At 41.0% G+C, this 20,181-nt stretch overlaps 1 protein-coding gene across 1 annotated transcript in view; it reads right to left on the reverse strand.

The window, feature by feature from the left end:
* The window catches only part of mthl1 (adhesion G-protein coupled receptor methuselah-like 1), a 144,513-nt gene extending 139,839 nt beyond the window's left edge, over window positions 1-4,674 (reverse strand). The window contains exons 1-2 of the mRNA XM_003698762.4: window positions 3,595-4,674; window positions 1,259-1,531 (exon numbers count right to left, since the gene is read on the reverse strand). Coding sequence (XP_003698810.2) covers window positions 1,259-1,531; window positions 3,595-4,115 — 794 coding nt within the window. The 5' untranslated portion in view covers window positions 4,116-4,674. The remainder of the gene's footprint in view (window positions 1-1,258; window positions 1,532-3,594) is intronic.
* Window positions 4,675-20,181: the final 15,507 nt, after the last annotated feature.

A 20,181-nucleotide genomic window follows, 5' to 3' on the forward strand; every position in this document is an offset into this window, starting at 1 on the left:
CCCATCGAGCATGCAATTAAGCCGTGCGATAAATCCAGATCGAGGCGGCCGATATCGAGATCGGGCAAAAAGTCGATTCGTGCCTCGAATCTCCAAGTAGGACAGAGACTTGGATCCAGCACGCCCTCTTAAAAACGAACGATGAATCGAACGATTGTCGATCGATTAAAAAATAAATTTAATAAGAAGAACGGAATAGTTGAATCGCGAATCGTAAGATTCAGATTGTTTTATACGATTGTTTTGCGGACAATGCTTCGTTCATTGTTCATTTTTCTTGGACGGGAAAAATTTAGAAGAGTACTTTGTGCATTATGCAGTGCATATTTCGTCCGTTAATTTAATTTTTCGTTTAATGAAGAAACGTGGGTTGAATAGAAAATTTGTTCTCTAGAAGGAGAGGCCGCGATAACGAGAGAAAATCGACTTGTAACGTGGCCGGAAACTTGAGGAAAAATAGCGAAAGATCGATGCGTATACAATTACGTAAGCAGGATTTAAGGAGTTGGATACGTTCAAGAACATATTCTCCATTTTTTATTAAGTAATTTTCTGCATTTTTTTTTTTTTATACGCGAGAGAAACCAAGTCGTTAATATATTTGATATATTAATTTTTTCAATTGTATCAGATTTTTAAATAATCTAAAAAATTCTAGTTACGACTATAAAGTTAAAGAGATTTTGAATGAGAAATTTTGTATAAGGAAATTAATAGATGGAAATTTCGTTCGAGTTGTTAACGACCTAGTTCGCTCACGAAGGAAATACTTTAAGTTATTTAACATTAGACGTGCAAATTAATACGACCTTATTCCAAAGTAAATTAAAATTTCACAAAATAACCTCCATTATTCAATATCCTACAGGCTTAAAAAACACTTGATAAATGTATCTTCAAAACTGTCATAATTCAAACACAGTTAAACCATAAATTGATTTGCACCTCTAATGTAATCACTTTTCCAATATCTCTCTTCTCCTTTCAGATCCGTTCTATCTTTCAATCTCTATCAAACGTTACAATTTCATTCCCTTATACTATAACCTTTTCAAATATAATTTAACCTTCCAATATTTTCTTAAAATTTCATTTCTCTGTACAACATTTCAATTTTTGTCGAACCTTAAAACTTCACTTCCCTATATTATACCCTTTCATGATCCAACATTTCAATTTCTATTGAATTTTAATTTCCGTACTTTCGATGCCGAAAAATCGACTATACGAAATGACTATGATAAAATGCCCAACTCACTTTTGCGATGCGTTCTCGGAGCAAGCGAAGACCTTGGACACGTGATTCAATTCCTTGATCCTCTCGACGCAGAACTTGCCACTGGGTAAAGTGACTCCGTCGATTTTCAGACCTCCATCCGGCAATAACACGGCATCCTTCGCATCTCCCAAAATCGTAAAGTTGTCGGAACGAGGACACGTTGGGAAACCGGGCACTATCTCGACCGAGGTGGACGCATTCGGCAATAAAGGTGTTGGGTTCGCGGCTTCCTTCAGATGGGCGCACGAATGTCTGAAACGATTGGCAAAAATTTTTCCAGTATGAAACTCCTGCTTTGTTTCGAAATCATCGATTAAGATGGATTAACGCGAGGAATACAAATGAAGGGAAAGAAACACCGGTTCTAGTAGAAGGTATGATTAATGATGCAGGAACGTAGTTTCTAGTAAGATGAAATTGAGGTGAAAGGATTAGGTAGCGAGTGTATACAGGTCAGGTGTTAATGAGAGGCGCTTTGGAAATTTATGGGCTTTTATTGAGTGGCGGGTTGAGCAAGATGAATTGGGTAAGCTTAAGGTACATTAGATCGTAAACTTATTGTTTGAAGTATGAAGTTTTTATTGAATATATAAATTGCTTCTTGCGTAAAAGATAATGGACCCGAAGACGTGAATTCGATGTATAAATAAAGAAAGAACGGGCTACGTTTTTAAAAATAAATTTAAAAAGTTTTAGGAAGATTCGCAAAATTTTTTTAATAAAAATCTATCGTATATTTTGAAATTAATATCGAAATATATTCAAAATCCTGTTTACTTATATATATAATTCGTAAAATTCAAATAATATTCTATAAATTTTAAATAAAACAGAATTAAAATATTTGATAGATAGAAAAATATTTATCTGATCCGGTCCTCTCGAATTTGTCCAACATCATGATATTTTAAAAAATTCAAAAGATCGGCGAAGAAGCGCAATAATTTAAGAAAAAACGTCGAGTCATTTTTCGTCATGGAATTTCCAAGCATATCGTATGTACACGGTGTTCGATGGTGAACGAACAGGTCTCGAGCGAGAGAGAGCAAGCACCCAAACCGCTACCGCGAGCCACAAATGGAAAAAGGAACAAGAAGGTGCGCACATATATCGTATCGCAAGAATTTATCTAGGAAACGCGGTGGCTGGCTGCATAGAATGCCAACAAAGTCCACGGAACGCCCAAGCTTGAGCGATTGGGTGCCCGATTAAAACGAAGCCCGACATTTTTTGTTTACTCAAGCGTCACGCTTGCATCGCAAACAGGGGCTATTTTCCGAGGGAAATGTCCGCGCAACTTTCGAACGAATTTATTTTTTTTCCCCTCCAGGAGGGTTGGCGTCAAACGACAACCCGGTGCCTCTCAATAAAAATACACCGGGCGCAGGGTAAACCGATAAATTTTCGTGTAACCGACCGAAACGATTACAGTTACATTCCCGAAGATAGCCGGCCCCGAATACGAATCACCGTGAATATTTGTCTGCAAGGAATATCGAACCCCGATAACTTATTCAAATTATGCAGTCTGTTTGGACGTTAAACCATATGAATTTAATTTACCTCCGTGTTTTCACGTTTTGTGTGCTTATGAACTGTGCCGATGAGATATCTGCATATTTTTCGTGTGTGACTCAGTATTCGGGATTCTTCTTCGAAAAATAAATCGAAAACGTAGAATAGAATAGAAATTTTCGCATTCGAACATGTTTTGAGGTAAAATAGGCTTGAAAATTTAACAAGCAAATATAAATTTTGTTAATTCTTGACTAAGTGAATAATTGGCAAAATGATATTTGATAGTATTTTAATTTTTTGTGCTTGTCTTTCAAATAATCGAATTTGAATATGTTCAATTAATGTATTTAACGAAAATATAATTTCGAATTTATCTATTTATTATATTATTAATATTATTTTTTATTTATTTTTGCAAAATCGAAATAATCCTGCATACAGTCAAGAATTATATGAATTTTTTTGAAAACGAAATTTCAAATGAAAAAAATTTTTTCTCTACATTTCTCGATTGCATCATATATATATATATATATATATATATGTATATATATATATATATATTAGAACATTGTGAAACAAATATTAATTATCGCCAAAGCAAAAATTATTACGTTTCATATTTTCCAAGAACGAAATACAAATACACAATTACTATATTATCGAACTATGAATCCTTAACGTTTTTACCAATAACCTCAATTATCAGACTTATTTTCTTATCACGCGAACTAAACAAATATAAACAAAACCTATGAAAATACTCTAACATGAGACTATTATATCAGAATACTCACATTTCTTCGTAGAAAGCCGCATTTTCTCCACAGCATTGTCTAACTCGTGGCCTCATCGTATTAGCCGCATGACTGCCTATTTTCTTTTTCATACACACGAGCAAGGCATTAGAATCGGCGCAGTATTCGTTCGGTTCGAATGTGTCGTTCACGTGTATGTCGGGAAGCACATGACCATCGTCCATGATCACAAATGGATTCGTGAGTCTGTACGGCACATAGGTTAACACCGAATTGTCTTTGCAATCTGGCTTCTTTCCTTCGACGATATTCCATTCTTCTGGCGGAGTATCCAACATCTTTTGTTTGGAAGGCGAATAGATGACAGGTTTCCAATCGTACTGAGTCGGTACACAACGAGACCTGGCGTCCATGTCACTGTCCAATTCTTTCTCCAACTCCTCCATGTGTCGACAACATTTTAGAATCGTCAGTTTCGTTTTCGGAGGTTCGTTCACTGGCTCGCAGAACGTAGAAACAGCTAGCGTCCAGAGAATCGTGAAGAAGTAGATCACCTTCATAGCGAAAGCTTCGGAACGAACAACTTTGGAAACAATGGAACGAACGAGTGTAATCGAAGAATAAAATCAGACGAACGACACTACATGGAAATATCGCTCATTCGATATAGCCAATCAGCGATCGATTTGAAAGTTCGATTGTTCGATGTTTAGACAGACGCCACAGACGCCACTATCGTCAAAATTTCGCAAATATAATAATTGCGTATCGTATATAATTGCGTCAAAATTCACTCACTCTCACGCGACGAATATTCAATTTCATGTTCGGCGTAGAATATACGAGAATTTTGAGTCGTTTGGGTCGCGCGTCTGTCGTGTTTACAAACAGGTTATACACCATTCCATTATACGTTTATTACATTATGTAAAACGCAATAAGCCAATCTGTCTTCTTCTCATCGTGGACAAACGAATCGCGACATTATTAACGACACGATAGAATATCGACGAAAATTAACACGAAATAATCGTAGATAGAAATATTTTGGCGCGTCTCGATAGGCGGACGGGTTCGAGATCGGACGTGACTCACTCGCTCGAAGGTATCGAAGTTACTGAAGCAGGCCGACCACGCGGCCAACTCTCGAGCCACCGGCGGCAGCGTGCTCGAAGTTGCGCGCGCAGCCTTTCTCCTCTCCCGCCCTTATTCAACCACCTAACCTTCTTCTTTCTTCACGTCGGATCTTCTCACAATAATGTTCGTCTCTCGTGGGGTGAGTTCGAGCAACCACGTGCTTCCTCCCACCATCTTGCTTCCTTGCCGGAAATGCAACGGTATCTTGCGTGGAACTCTTCCGTTGTTCCTTGGGAAACTTGTCTTCCGTTCTTCTTTTCTATTCTTCTCGCCGTTTCCGTGCTTTTGTTTACGACGTCGGTGAAAGTTAAGACGAAGATATTTTATACTTTTGCAGAATTTTTTAATTTACGAACGAAATAGGAAAATAATCGAAATTCTTTTATTCTTTCTTTGTTTCGGAAAAATTACGATGAAAAATTTGAAACAGATCAATTAATTGATTTATTTGATTAATTTATCGATGTATCGGACGAAAATAACTAAAATTCTCCGATTCTGTTTATTATTTCAATTTACATTTATTAAAATCGAAATAAAGATATTTATTAGAGAAAATTTAGAATAGATCTTGACTTAATTTATTTTGATGGGATGAAATTTTACACCGTTTCACTCATCCGTTTCTTCTCGAGAAATTTGAATATCCATTTGAATATAATCTCGATCTACTCGTATAACTCAAAGTCAACATCTGTATTACAAAGTAATCAATGCTCAAATTATTTTTCGGTGAAATATCGTTTCCAACGATACACGCGCGGAATCGTACGTGACCGAGAACACGTTCGATTAAAAATACCTAGCGTAAAATAACGACGAGAATCTGGAAATTTCGCACGACGTTAGGCAAGTTAAACGAGCCGGGAATCCAGAGAAAATCGCTCGCCAAGATCTGAAATCTTGTACACTCCGCTTCCGGGATGATACAATGCTCGGCCGGAATTTGTGAGAAAATATACATACGCCGCCCCTTGCGTTCATTATTATTAACAAAATAAATATAGTCGCGATCGTACAAGCGCCGATATCGCGAAATTACCATCACCGCCTATTTATTTTCACCGTGCAAACTTCCTGGTCGCGACCCGATCCACCGATACGGGATGAGTTTTCGATCGCGTGCAGGTCGGCCGATGATAATGACCGAGAATCAAGGTAACAGTAAGCAAGACCGAGTCCATAAACCATCCACCGAAGTTGGCTGCTGCCTACCCAAGACACACTTTCCACGTAGTGCTCACCCGCTCGTTCCAGTAATTTATAGTCGCGTTATGTGCGGCGCGAGATTAACAGCGTACCGCACGATCCCGTTCAACGAGGCCAGATCGGACATACGGTGTTCTGTGAACCGTCTTTCGATCTTCGTTACCGCCTATATCCCTCGAATCCTGCTATTTCACCCATTTCCTTTCCGCGAATTTAATCTCGATACAAGGAAAAATCCCTTCGAGGGAACGGGATTCCTCGAGATTCTCGCCGGTATTCTGTAATTAAAGTGGCGGACCGTACCACAGGGGAGAAGAAACGCGTTGTGAAAAAGAAAAAAATTCTCGCGGAAGTTTGTACTCGATCAGGTCGATCAGAGCGCAAACATGGAAAGTTTCTTGGCCGTTCGATTATAACACGGTCGAAAATTGTTTCGAACGACGGCCATTATTCTCACGGCGGGGAAGGGAAGTTTTCTCGGGGTAAAAACCGCTTGGACGGCGCCTTTTTACCACCGTCGAAGGGACAAACAAGACGCTGTTCCGAGCCGACAAGCGGAAACGCTTTAAAACTTTTGGACGGTGGCAATTAAACTTCTTCGCCATTTCTGCGAGGCGAAAATTGGAAATTTATGTCTACCGCCGCGGTGTGCTGGCGGTGTGTCTGCGAAATTTTGTCAATTAAAGTATCCTTAGCGCCAAGTAATCGCCAAGTGTTGTTACGAGTCGTGGAAAAAAGTCGAGGAACGATAAAACGAGGAGGGAAAAACAAAAACGCGAAGCCTCGAGTTCAGAGTTGCTTGAAATTATCACGGAACATTACGCGAAAATCGTAACTTTTAAACAATTGTCGAAAAATTCTTATCAAAGAAAAGGAAAAACTCTCGTCGATTTCCATTTCGATTCCCAGAAAGTCATTTAAAAATCTTCGATAATATTAATAAATACTACAAACTTATTACATCTAACGATTCCAATTTGTTACGAACATTCGTTTGCCACAAACATTCACTTGGAAAGATTAAGTGACTCTAATCCGAACGAGGCTTAAGAAAGGCAAATTGTTTGTCGCTAGGCCAGCGGCAATTTTTTTTCGCCTTAATGCGAAGCTTATAGCTAAATTAAGGTCGGAGATGTATGCCGCAATTACGCGGCTGTCCCCGAACGGTTGAAATATCGCGGCCACCGCTCGAGCCCAGCCTGTGCAATCGGCTCTCGCCGATAAAATCGTTTTTCAAATTTCGTACGAACGCACGACGAGATATATATATATATATATACTATATATATATATATATACATATACATACTATATATAATATATATATACAAAGAGAGAGAGAGGGCAGTTATCCCGCTGCAGCAGGGTTAATAGGCAGCTTTGGAATTCGAAGCAGCACTGGCACGCGTAAATCACGAGGATCGAGGAACGATCTCGCTCGGGTCGCCTCTATCTCTTTCCCATTCCCTCGCGTGTACGTACGTACGCGCACCGATGCAACGCGTGCACGCACGTTAATAGGTTTGCACACGGGGGCGCACGCGCTACATCCCCCTAAACGTAATACAGATTTTATCTGCCCTTCCCCCCTCCATGGCTCGGCCGTGTCTCGACTAGCAGGGAGAAGGGCCAGACGGTCGGTTTGATCCAACGTTGTTGCTCGGACGATTTCGAAATCCGGCGGAATCATTGCTCGATCGACCGTTACTCATTAAGGGAATCGAGGATATTGCGTATCCGGTGATCGTATCGCGAAAATAATGCGCTTCGGGGCTAAACGATAATGCGTATTCTATCCCCCTCCTCCCTTTATCTCGTTTATAAATTGTAAAACCGATCGAACGGGGTTTTCGTTCGTTTTTGTTTCAACGCGCTAATTGAACGGGTGGCGAAAATGGAACGAAAGATGCACGGCGCCGGACGAAATATTTAGGAGTCTCGCGCGAACCGTCGTGAATGATTGCGTCTCGTCGAATTTTCCGCAAATTGTACGCAGAGTACTCGTGTACGCGAAATCGGTATCGATGACATCCGTGAAATTTTTGTTTCTCCTAGAATGCTTTCAGTTAAGGATTTATCGAACGAATCTTCGCGTTTCTTTCGACGTATCGATATATGGAAATGGCTTAAGAAATGGTGGATAAATGTGTATATATAAGAATGCAAAACACGTAGGACAACGCATCCAAAAAAGAGGTAAACGCGAGGCAATAAAGTTACTCATGCGGCAGGGTTTATGATAACGTCGTTCGATTACGTGGCAATGTCGTAAAAGTCTCTTCCTCGTCGCCGTTTCAAAGGTTACAGCGGGGGTCTCGCGAGCTAATCTCGAGCCCCATAAATACGAGGACTCGTGGGAGTAACGTCGTCGATCATAGCGATCACGAAACAACGGCCAACCGGGGAAAATTAACACGCTTCTTGTCGAAGGAACCTCTCGTCCGGGATAATCGTGGCGTCAAGAGTTTGCGCACAACTGGGAAATTTCATCGTTACACACCATTGCTCGTAAGTTTTAGAACGTTATAATAAATAGTGTTTAATACCAGAGAAAGAAAACTTCGATATAACAATTTTGTTAGATAATGTATGCAACTAAAATCATTCATGACGTGTTTCTAAATATTCATAAAGTAACGAAATCATTATTTTTCATTAAATCGGTTAATTCGTTTGAATTTAGAAGAATTAATGAATTATTAAAATTTATTGATACGTAGATTCATGCTACTTTAATATTGTGAAAAAAGAAGTTCGAAAGAGTTAATGATCCTTTAAAAATCGTATTATATAATCTATAATAAAAGAAAAGATATAATCGATCCTAGGTAATAACAAGAATAATCCAAGTAATCACCAAGTTAGGTGGTCCATCTTGTGTACGTCTCGTGTTTCACCGCGTAATTATACGCCGATGCATACATTTTCTAGCAGCAATTATCCCTCTTATCATTATCATCGTACGATCAACACGTAATACACCATAAAATGACGTTGCTCTCACGAAAATTAAAGATAATATCGTCTTAATATCCGGCGCCGATAAATCTGTGAAAAAACAAGCCCGGCTCCTGGACCAATTAATTTGGTTCGCAGTGGCGATCGCGCGATACACTCGACGCCGTAGAATTTATCATCGTGTCGCGACCGACACGGCCGGCTCTCAACGGCGACTCAGACACAAGTTTTTCCAACGGAAACGCGATTATTAACGCAGTGAGAATCAGTCACGGCCCTGATCGGGGATGATTAAAATAAGCTTCGTTAATTAAAGATCTTGGCCGCCTTTGCGATTACCGGAAATTCGCTTAATTCGTCGCTGATGATCCTGTTAACCGGAGATTTTCATTAGTGCGCGGAGAGAAAGAGAGAGAGAGAGAGAGAGAGAGAGTAGCCGAAGAGAGCCGGCAAAAGTGGAAATTATACGCAGGCGCAATTAAACATGAAGAACGGTGCTAGAAAGAGGGCAGCCACGATTAACGAGCTCTTCTTTCTTTTCACTTCTCTTTTTTTTTATATATCCCAAACGTTCGACGGTTATGCGCGAAACAATCCGAATATCGATCGTGGCCAATGATCAGGCATTTAAAAAAATACTAATAAAACGATCTCTTTCGCAGAACATAATCTTTCGATTGCTATATTTGCTACGACCAATCTTACCGATAATCACGACAGCATAATTCTTCCGTGAGATTGAGTTATCAACAACAGGAGCGGTGGAAAAATATTCGAGGGTGCGTCGTTCCAGGGCGAAAATTCAATCGTAATGGCCTATAAACGCCCCCTCACCCCCTTCCATAAAGATCATAACGCTACATTAAACCGAGTATCGTCGACGCCCCGCGAAACTTTCTCGCGCGCCTCTAATCTTTTCCCCGCGAAAACTTCGTCCACGTTCTCCCTTTTGCTTAGCGCGGCTCGAAGGCGTCTGAAGAAAATTTAAAGCCGTGTTTCGGACGAGCGTACATATCGGAAGCACGGTCGACTTGGGCTACGCTACCACCGAACCGTGCTATCGCTTGAAAATTTATGGGCCGATTGCGCTGTCTGTTGTACGCGCTCAGTACGTTGGTCAGCTCGTGTGTATTTCTCATGATTCAACGCCTCTCCCCCCCCCGTTGAATTTCCTCGCATGCTTTTAACGATTTTTAAACTTTTCTTTTTTTTTCTCTCTCTTTTTTTCCTCCAAACTTCGAAGGTTTCTTTATCGAGGGTAATTTTTACCCCTGAAACAACGCGCGACCCTTCGATATGAAAATCATAAAGTTGGAGATAAGACGTGGCGAGGCGGTACGAGGCGTACCGTGGCTAAATTGGGACTCAAAGTGAACGAAGGCACGCGATTGAACGGTTGTGAAACGCCTCGTCGAATGCCAATGTCTACGTGTCTACGGAAACAAGTTCTCAAAGCAAGTTCAATGGCAGGAACAAAAAGTTCGAGTCAAAGGTTACTCGAAAAAGGAGTATCGGGCCGGTTAATTGCGGATTCATGAAGGGTTTGCCATGGTTTGACCGGATCGGTTATACCGGCCAGAGGGTCGTAGAATTTCTAAACAGGTAATAATTGATGCAGGTATATTTGGTTGGGATTCGAACCGACAGCTCAAGACTATAGCTTATATACAGGTATATGATGACCCTTGGAATCGTAAAACACGGCCTTCTACTCTTGCCACGGAGAAACGCGTATCGCGTTCATCGTATCTCTGCTCATTGTTTCCAAAACTGCCAGATCCTTTTCATCGATGCCTCTCGATTTTGTAACGGACTTGGTGATTTAACAGTGTATACCTTTTAGAAGGAATATAGATACGGGAATAGGGATTGGAACAGGGTAGAATTTCAGAATGGAAAAAGTGAACGGGGAACAGGAAAGGCCTCGGTTCGTGCGAGTGACGTTTGCTGGGCGCCTCGGTAAGAGCCTTCTGCTTCTCGATGGAATCTTTGTAAACTCAATTTTCTGACTGGCGCGAGATAAGGGCTGGTCTCTCTTCCGCCACACCGTGCCAACACCGACGCAGCCTGCTGCCACCCTCGTCACTTTGATATCGATGAGGGTAATTTACGCGAACATTGTTGGCAAAGAAGATTGATGCGTCGAGTGCGTGCAAGGGTATAGACCCTGCACCCATTCCTCTCTTTTTCCTATTTCCACTTCTCTCTTCATCTCGTCCCTTCCTCGTTCGTCCCTTCCTCGTCCTTCGTTCATTCCCAAACTCCCTGTGTTTTTCCCCGTCCTTTTCGGGAACGATTCCCTTCTTCCTGGTTCCGTTTCTCGCCTCCTCATCGTTCCTCCACTTCGCCGTTCCCTTTCCATTCTTCGTGTAGCGAGTGAGCGCTACATGATGAATCGTCCCTGTTTCGACAACCTTGTACGATTGTCCTACGTCACTCCGTGTATTATCACGCGCGTGAAACTGGCGCCTGCTCATTCAGCCTCATTACAGATTCAGAACCTGGTTTTTTTCGGAACGCACGTACGAATCGTGTGTCGAAATAAATCGGTAAAAGCAATTTTAGCCGGTAGTTGATCACGATCGAATTTATGGAATGAAAGGGATGCAATTTCTGGAACATTTGCCGGCCTTCCTGAATCGACAAGTTCCCGGAAATGGATGTTTCATTGGGCGATATTCGAGCATGGAGCCACGTGCAATCGCCGTGAAAATGGCGAAAATATTAGGCGACGATGCTTTCACCGCTTGCTTCGTGGAATCTCGCCTCGTCGAATCACTATACGCGTGCCATATTAAAAAGCATCGATAATGAATGAGGCCGTCGACCGAATCCGATCCGACGACAGATACAAAAGAGATACAAATATGTAGACAAGACGTAAATAAATATTTCATCATCGTTTTTTTTTTCTCGACATCAATGTCGCTACGTTTTGATTCGACATTCCAAGAAATATCAGCCGGCTTAATGGGACGCTCGTTCGTTCCGCGACGCTCCATTCGACGTCGTTAAATACGTCGAACGAATTATCTATCCCGTGTTGAACGCGTCTCACCCTGCCCGAGATAAATCGCAGATAATCACGACGAATCGGAGCGACGACGAGCTCGTTCCATCGTCGTCCGCCGACCAGATTGTTGATCGTCCGTGGCGAAGACGGAACAGACGTTAAGCGAGTTCCGGATGTAAACCATCGCGTTTGTATAATGAACACGAAGGAGGAAAACGAACGACCGTACAGTTTCTCCCCGTCGCGAGAGATCGTGACAGGGACTTTATCTACGATCGTGATTCCGTCGAATGAGCTATACAGGGACGGGCACTTAATACACCCTCGTGCACGTCGAGCACAATGCACCCTTGCTCCGCGATCCTTAGATTGCGAATTATCTGATCCACACCCCTTGAAATTTTCCCAGATATCCGGACCATGTTGTTGTGCGTGGGCAATCGTTAAAATACCTGGCGATCTTTCGCCAATATAATTAGCCTCGCGGTGGAGATAAAATGTAATATTTTAGTTAAAAAGCTTTTTCGTAATTTTTCTTTTTTTTTTTTTTTAAGGATCAAAATCGAAGATTTAGAAAATTGTCGAATCGATAAAGAGAAAAGTTAGTTTCGATTAATAAGAAAGTGCTTTAGAATCTTGTATTTTTTTTCTAATCGAGAATTTCAAATGAAACAATGGCTGTTAAAATTTTCACTAACGTCGTTTCAACGATACCATCAGTTTGTTGTACTTTCTATAATATTTATTTCGATACTTGATACTCGCGAACGAAGTTGTTAATTCGTTAATTTCAAAAATCAAGCGCAAAATTCGCCATAACTTTGCAACAAAACATTTCATACACCTCGCTGTCGGAGGGGGTAAACTTCGAAACTTGCGGAACATTGGATCCCGCTCGAGCCGCGTTAATATTAATAGCATCGTTTTTCTAGCATGTCTGCCGGCAAGAAGGTACGCAGTCAGGAAGAATGAAGTTGGCCCGTTTCGACTCGTTACAAGATGCATAGAAATATGAAAGTTTAACCGACCGACAAAGGAGCCGGGGCTACGGGGGAGCGGAGAACAACACGGGGCGAATCTATGGCCGTGATTTTCTTCAAAGTGAGGGATACATCGTAAAACGGGGAGGTAAACGCGCGTTAATTTACGAAAAGATGAACCGCTTTCAAACCATCCGACGTTTCTACACTTCTATTCCACCCATAATTTCTCGACTCATTGCTATATCTATTTTATAATTTAAGGAAAACTTCATTTGCAAAACTTCACGCGTACAACAACGAAAAAAAGTATCCCACCTAGAGATAACGAAGAACGTCCAAGATTAAGATTCTTCACGCCTTCTCTCTCATTATTTCTCCACGTCCTTCCTAACGAGAAAAATCAAAGGAGGGACGAGTCGTCGCGAATCGTCGGGCAAAAATTAAAGATATCGATCAAAATTGTCCGATAAGGGGGTGGAAGTTGTTGGAGGAAAAAAAGTGCCTGTCGGGGATGACGAAGAGGTTTCCATCCACCGTTCGGTTCCGGCTGCGTAGACACCCCAATCGAGTTCACCTAACGCGATCCAACGTTATCCGCCGGAATACCGCCGCTCCTTCACCCTCCTCACCTCTTTTGTCCCTCGTCTTGGGGGCAACCCCTCGCGGAGCCTGCCCCCAAGTCGCGTACACTTCTCCACTCCCCAATTCGACCGGCGGCTGCCCACCCAGCGAAACGGAGCTTCGACACGGTAGAACGGAGCTTGCCAGCTGTACCACGCTTGCTCGCGGTGCACCATGCTGGTCTTGATGGATGCTTTCACGCGTCTCTGCCTCGTAACACGTGTCCACGCGGGGTGCAACGATGCCATCCTTCGAATTCTTTCCTTCGATCGTCTTTTACCCGATCGAAACTTTCCACCCTCGAAATTTTCCACTCCTCCCCCAAACGAAGATGACGATTCCACCCTCTTCCACTTGTTCCTCGATAAAGAGTCGCACGCTTCAATATCATCGTCCCACGGGCGAAACGGGTCCTTTTGATACATATATATTTTTTTCTTCTTCTTCTTCCTTCTCCTCCCTTTCATCTCGATGTCATCGTTCGAGGGATGGTTAGAGAGGCCACCGTGCTGGTAATAGGAACCTCGAGGGGGTTAATGACGGCCGGGCCGGATGAGACACCGAATAAAACACCGAATGCGGGGGCTGGCTCTTTTGTGACGCTGCTCGGATCGATCGTATCCTCGATACCGATGACAGAGATGCATCGGCCGTGTAATATGAATTATTAATGGAACGAAACTTCTCTCATCCGAGAAGACATCGATTAAAGTATAGGGAACAACGTGGGACGATATCGAGTAGACAGAGATTAGCGAGACGTACAATTTCTTCAATATCTGGAATCGGTTACGATCGGTTGAAAAATTCATGGCGGAAGAAAGTTGGAAGAAGTTGGCACATCTACATGCATTACAATCGTTTTTATAAAAGTCGATCCGGATCTCTCATCTCGATTCGATCGAGAGGAACCACCCTTGCGAGGAGAGTTAGAACGAGATGCTAGGAAAATGGGAGAAACTCGTGGCTGAGGGTTGGCGAACGAGCCGTTTAATTATTTTTATGTAAATGGGAAAAGGCGGGGATTACTCTTGCAATTTCGTGGGATGAACGATTCTGTGGGGGCACGCGTTGCGTTGGAGGGAGGGGGTTACTCGGAGGATCCCTCGTGGGACTGTTTACCCCTCGGTTGGCCAAGCGTCGATCGCAGAGAAACAGATGGCAACGTGTTACTTCCCTCCCTGACGATCCTCGTCCGGTGCACGCTTTTTCCTTCGCGGAAGAGAATAATAACAAAGAAGATGCTCGAACAGGTATGGAACAGGTTTCATATCTCGCGAGAATTTGCAATTTCGTAGACGACCGGGATAAAAACATCGATTCCTTGTTTGATGCGGTGCTTAAATAAAGCGAAGCGAAGAAGATGGAAGAAGATTGAAAAGATGTTGCGAAATTTAGAAGATGAATAATAAAGACAATTTATGCATTAATATTTTTACTCGATTTTCCATGAAATTTGAATTTTAATGTAATTGGAATAACGAGAACTACTTGTTTGCAAATGATTTGCAAGATCGTATTTTGCCCGCGTAATATATCGCTCTTCTATTGCGAATCTATTTATTTATAATTGACAATGCTTTATCCCGTATTAAAGAAAAAAAAAAAATGTAAAGATCTTTAATTTATCGAAGAAATAAAATCTGAACATTTTATGTATTTTTTGCATGTTTGCAGTTATGCGTGCTTTACACCTTCAAATTCTTCATAAATTCTTCATAATTTCCTTACATTATGTGCACGTAATGAAGCTTTGTTAATAATTTCATCGTAATTATCGTAAATTTATTCGCCAGCGCAAGTGAAGTTAATCCTGCAAGTGACTGTTTATAGCGGTTCTTCCATCACCGATCGATGCGCCCTTTATTTATGCGCACTCCCGTTTTTAAGGCTCGCTTAATGCAGTTTTTCAACCAACCCGTCCCATTATACATAATTTACATAATGGCTTTCTTATCACGCGTATAATAGAGCGACCTCCCGTTAAAAATCCTTCCTCCAAAAACCGGAAGGAGATTAAGATGAACTATTAAGCACCATCCTCGAAGCGCAAATATCGAACGAGGAGCTCTTTGGAGGAGGAGTTGAAGAGAAATAACGTCGTCCATCGATTAATCGCCATTGCCTCTTTAAACAAAATATATCCTTCGTTTAACCAAAGATCAACGGATATCGAGTCATAGCAACATCTTCGACGAGCTATGGAATTGTGTAATATCGAAGAATGTATCCGATATTGGAGGGAGTTCAGTTCAAACAGTGGAAAAACAGCGGGGTGCGTTTCGTTTATTGCGAGTTTCAACTCGCTCCACGAAATCCCGTGGCTTTTCCACCGATGACTAACACCCTCGGTTCATGTTTGCCCAGGCGACACAATCGTGCGCGCGTGTGCGTGTAACGATAAACCGCCGCCATTTTTCCCGCAAAGTTTAATCGGCAAACAATTAACTGGCCTCCTGAACGATTCGAAAATAAGGTAATTTCCGAGTATCTAATTGCTTGGGATAAGTAACGCTTCTCGTTCCAACCTTCCTCGGTGTATAATTCCTTTTAACGACCATTTTAAAAGTTACAGTGAATGTTCAATGACTCCGTGTCGTTCGTTTCTCCAAATAGAGAGTTTCGTGAGAAAAAGAAAAAACAAGAAGAAGAAGAAGAAGAAAAAGAAGAAGAAGGGGGAAAAAGGAAATAAAGAAAAAGTAGAAATGACGAAAATCTTGGATGGATACTAATTGCTACGTGGGAGAGAAAGAGAAAGAGGAAATAATCGTGATGAGCGTTTGATGAGATAGCGATGATTGGCTTCAGGGTTTAAACGATGCCGTCTCCAGCATCCCGACAGTTCGTCTCTCTTATCTTTTTCCTTTTTTTTTTTTTTTTTTTTTTTGGTATAATAGATTTTTCGATCATGTTGCACAATTGACGACGATTGTTCTATCGTAGTGATGCAATTTGAATTTAACACATTCATTGAATGATCGAGCGTGTCTCGAAGGAAGAGATAAAACGATTTAACCACCTGTGTTTTTCGATTATTTATATTATTTATCTCTCGCCTCGTATCTACTATCTATCACTGTTAATATACTAAGTAACGTAATGCAAGAGCGTTATCTTTTTCTACGAACCGTATTTTACTCAGAATTTCATCGTTTACAAAACAATGACATGTGTTAAAAACGATCAAAGTTATGAAAAAAAAAGTTATCTAATATTCCAAATATTGAAATCAGATTACTAAACGCTTTTCAAAATACATAAATTCCAATCCATTCGATATCTAAATCATTCGCTTTATCCACATCTATCTCCACGTTTGCTCTGTTTTATATTCCTCGGTACGGAACTTCACCGCTATTTCAACTCGAGAAGATAAAGAGAGGGGAAAGGAAGAAGAAGAAGAAGAAGAAGAAGAAAAAAAACTGATCTTCGATAAACGTCAAAGCGGCACCAAACGCTGTCGTTTTCGTGCTGGCGTTACGAGACTTTGGAGCGGAACGCAAGCTCTCCTATCGGCAGTTGACAGAAGATAAACAGCACGGATTGCAGTCGTATTCGACGCCGGTCAGTCGCCTATCCCGGATACTTTTCCCTCTGCTTTTATTATCTATTTACACCACGTGCATCGTGACCGATACCATCCGGTATCACGGACGGATCAACAGAGATTTGTCCGCGGTTGGCCAACCTCGATAACCACGCCTCGTGAAAATCCTCTTAATTAATCGACAAACATTCGTACGGAATAGTTTCTAACACTGCTAGTCACGAGGGAAGATAAAATCATCGGACAGTCCAGATGAATACGGTTTGTTCATCTTTGTGCGAAGAATTATTTATTTATTTGGGATAAACTATTTAACAATATTAATATTCTATAAATTATAATATTTTATGAAGCCTTTTATCGTATTTATAGATATTAGGATATATAATCATAATACTTTCAATTTTAGTTTTATAAAAGTGTGTAAATATTCAGTATACGGGATTATTTTCTCCCAACGATAGCTAAATAACTCGTGTCTTCGTAATAATGTTGAAGTAACCGAGTGTTTTTCTATTTTTAAATATAATCCTATGAAATATTCGTTATAAAAATAATGAAATATTCATCGCAAAGAATAGTATTTTCTATAAATATTTTCGAATTACATCTTACATAGAATAACAATCGGATAATTTAATGATCCTCTCTTCACACATTTTATAGGACAAGGAGTAAACAATTACCGATAGAAATCAGGAATTTTTTCTTTGAATAAAAATACCTTCAAATCTCGATTGGTGGTATTAACTTCCTCGTAGTGTTATTAAGAAGCTATTCATTTATTTAGAAATCCAAGATGCATTATGTCGAGAGTTTCATTTCGCATATAATAAACCCTGAGAAATAAAAATCGAGAAAAAAAAATCGTCATTACATTCGAAACGTTTCCTTCTAATATCTCGATTATTCATGCGATGCAACGAGTAAGCATATCGACTTCGCACGACCTCCTGCAGGTTCGATTAATCCGCATGAACGCGAATCACGAACAGTCACCGTTATACACCCGTCCCCTTCCTCTTACATCCTCGAACGCATCGACTCGGCCACTCTTGTCGCCAAGCGTTCAACGAAGACAGCCTCGCTCGTGCCTGAAAAAAAATCGCGCGTTTACCTGCTAATTAAATGAGATGGAGACGCCATGCGACGTTCGATTACATTGGAGAACGTGTTTTCCTTTTTTTTTTTTTCTTTTACGACACAATGAAAACGTTATGCACGGCATTGTTACGTCTCTTGTGTACACCGTTTGTCCGAGTTACTATTTTAAAGTCTGACGGAGAGGCATGTAGCGCGATGATTGTCTATCGAGCAACGTTTCAAACGTGTTTGCCTAAAGGGAGTCTAAAATTGACTATCGATCCTGCCTCCTGGTATTAATTAGAATTGGTTAATTCGAGGATGACTGAATTCCAGATTGAGAGAGAACTCGTTGTGAAGAGGGAATTTTGTAAAGATTAGATTAGAAATCCTGAAGAGGACACTTTATTTAACGGTGTTTCTCTTTTCTTCTCTCGTTTGCTGTAATCGTTTCTTGTTACTTTTTACTTATTTGTGCGAGAAAATTAATTGGAACTAGCTAAGATTAATGGTAATTTTAAATGTATTTATAATTCAAACAGTCTTTTTGATTAACGAGATGTGAATCTAAAGTGGAAAAAAAGTGGAATGCACGTCAGGATAATTGAAAGATGACTTCAGCGTAAAAAAGATATATCGCGTGTTATAATTTGGAAATTTAAATTTTTACAAACAAAATTAGAGAAATAAAGCTGAAACAAAGATCTGTTTCATGATACGCATTTTATTTTCGAATATTTTATACCTTTTTGCACGTGTCACGCGTATCTTTGTATATTTCTGTACATTTAAATATACGTAAATGCGCGAATTTTTACAGTTTAATTACAAACATTAAAAAAAAAAAAAATTCTCAAACAGGATAAAACTCAACGTTTATACGTTAGAAGAAGGACGAAATTTCGCCTTCTGTATGGTCGTCGTCTCGCATTTCGTTGAAGTTGGGGACAAAGGTGTGCATAAGATGCGATTACGAGGAAAGGATCTGCAGCTGGTGTTTACGCGGCTGCTGAGTGCAGAGATCCAAGAAACGAACGAACGTTCGTCCAGCTAGTTCTGAAAACGTAAACCTAGAGAAGTGTCTCCGTCCTCTCACCGTTCATCGAGTGCTGAATCGCGTGTTTTAGGATCTCTAGAATTTCGAGAAGAGAATTTTTTCGATGGGAACGATCGAGCACGACTCGGTAGTTAATCAAATTCTGTATTCTAGATTTAAAAAACAATTACGATATTTTCACTTTATGCAGTTTCAAGTACGATAGAAGCTTCATTCTGATTAAAAAATTCGAAGCATTACACCGGATTTACGTTAAATTACATTGATCGAACAAACAGATTTAACACGAACACTCGAACGTAACACTGGAATAAGCAGAACAGAAGAATACGGATAACAGAATGTTAGACCAGCGACAACATCCGGATAATAGAAGTTGGAATAATAGAAGCAACGGTTAAACCGTACACACCAGGAATACGTTCGATCGACACACTCGCCCCTCTTCGAATAATCCTAGGGTGCCTCGAAATCCCTCGATCTCCATTTATCTCTCTCTCGTTCCACCTGGCTAGACTGTCCCAGCTTCATGATTTAACCAAGTATCGAGATCGAGATTTTCCTCTCGAATATATATACACGCTTCTTTTTTTTTATTTTTCAGCTGGATCGAAGAAGAGGCCAAGAAGAAGAAATAGAGAGAGAGAGAGAGAGATCTTCTCTCATTCAGGCTACGAAATCGGGACGCGTGAAAGGGCTTCCGGTCGCATTCAGGCATCAGAAGAAAGAGAGAATTAACGGGTGAACGGGGTCTCCCTTAAGATGGTGCGTGCGCGCGCGTTGCGTGGCCGATCATGAATGCGGATTAACCTTCATTCAGAGTCTACGGCAGGATCTATTCAACTCACCGCCGCGCCAAAACGGCGAAACAATGACGGCCGTACATCTTCGTTCCTCCTCGTCCAGGTTCCTTTCCACCTCTATCATCCCTCCCCTCTCACGCTGATTTATATCGAGGAGCCGGCTTTTGAAGTTGCGCCCAGACAGGGCGCTATAAATTTGCACCACCCGGCCGATT

Source organism: Apis florea, unplaced genomic scaffold (genome assembly GCF_048593485.1).
Source record: "Apis florea isolate Af1SG1 unplaced genomic scaffold, ASM4859348v1 contig_3158_pilon, whole genome shotgun sequence".
Lineage (NCBI taxonomy): Eukaryota > Metazoa > Arthropoda > Insecta > Hymenoptera > Apidae > Apis > Apis florea.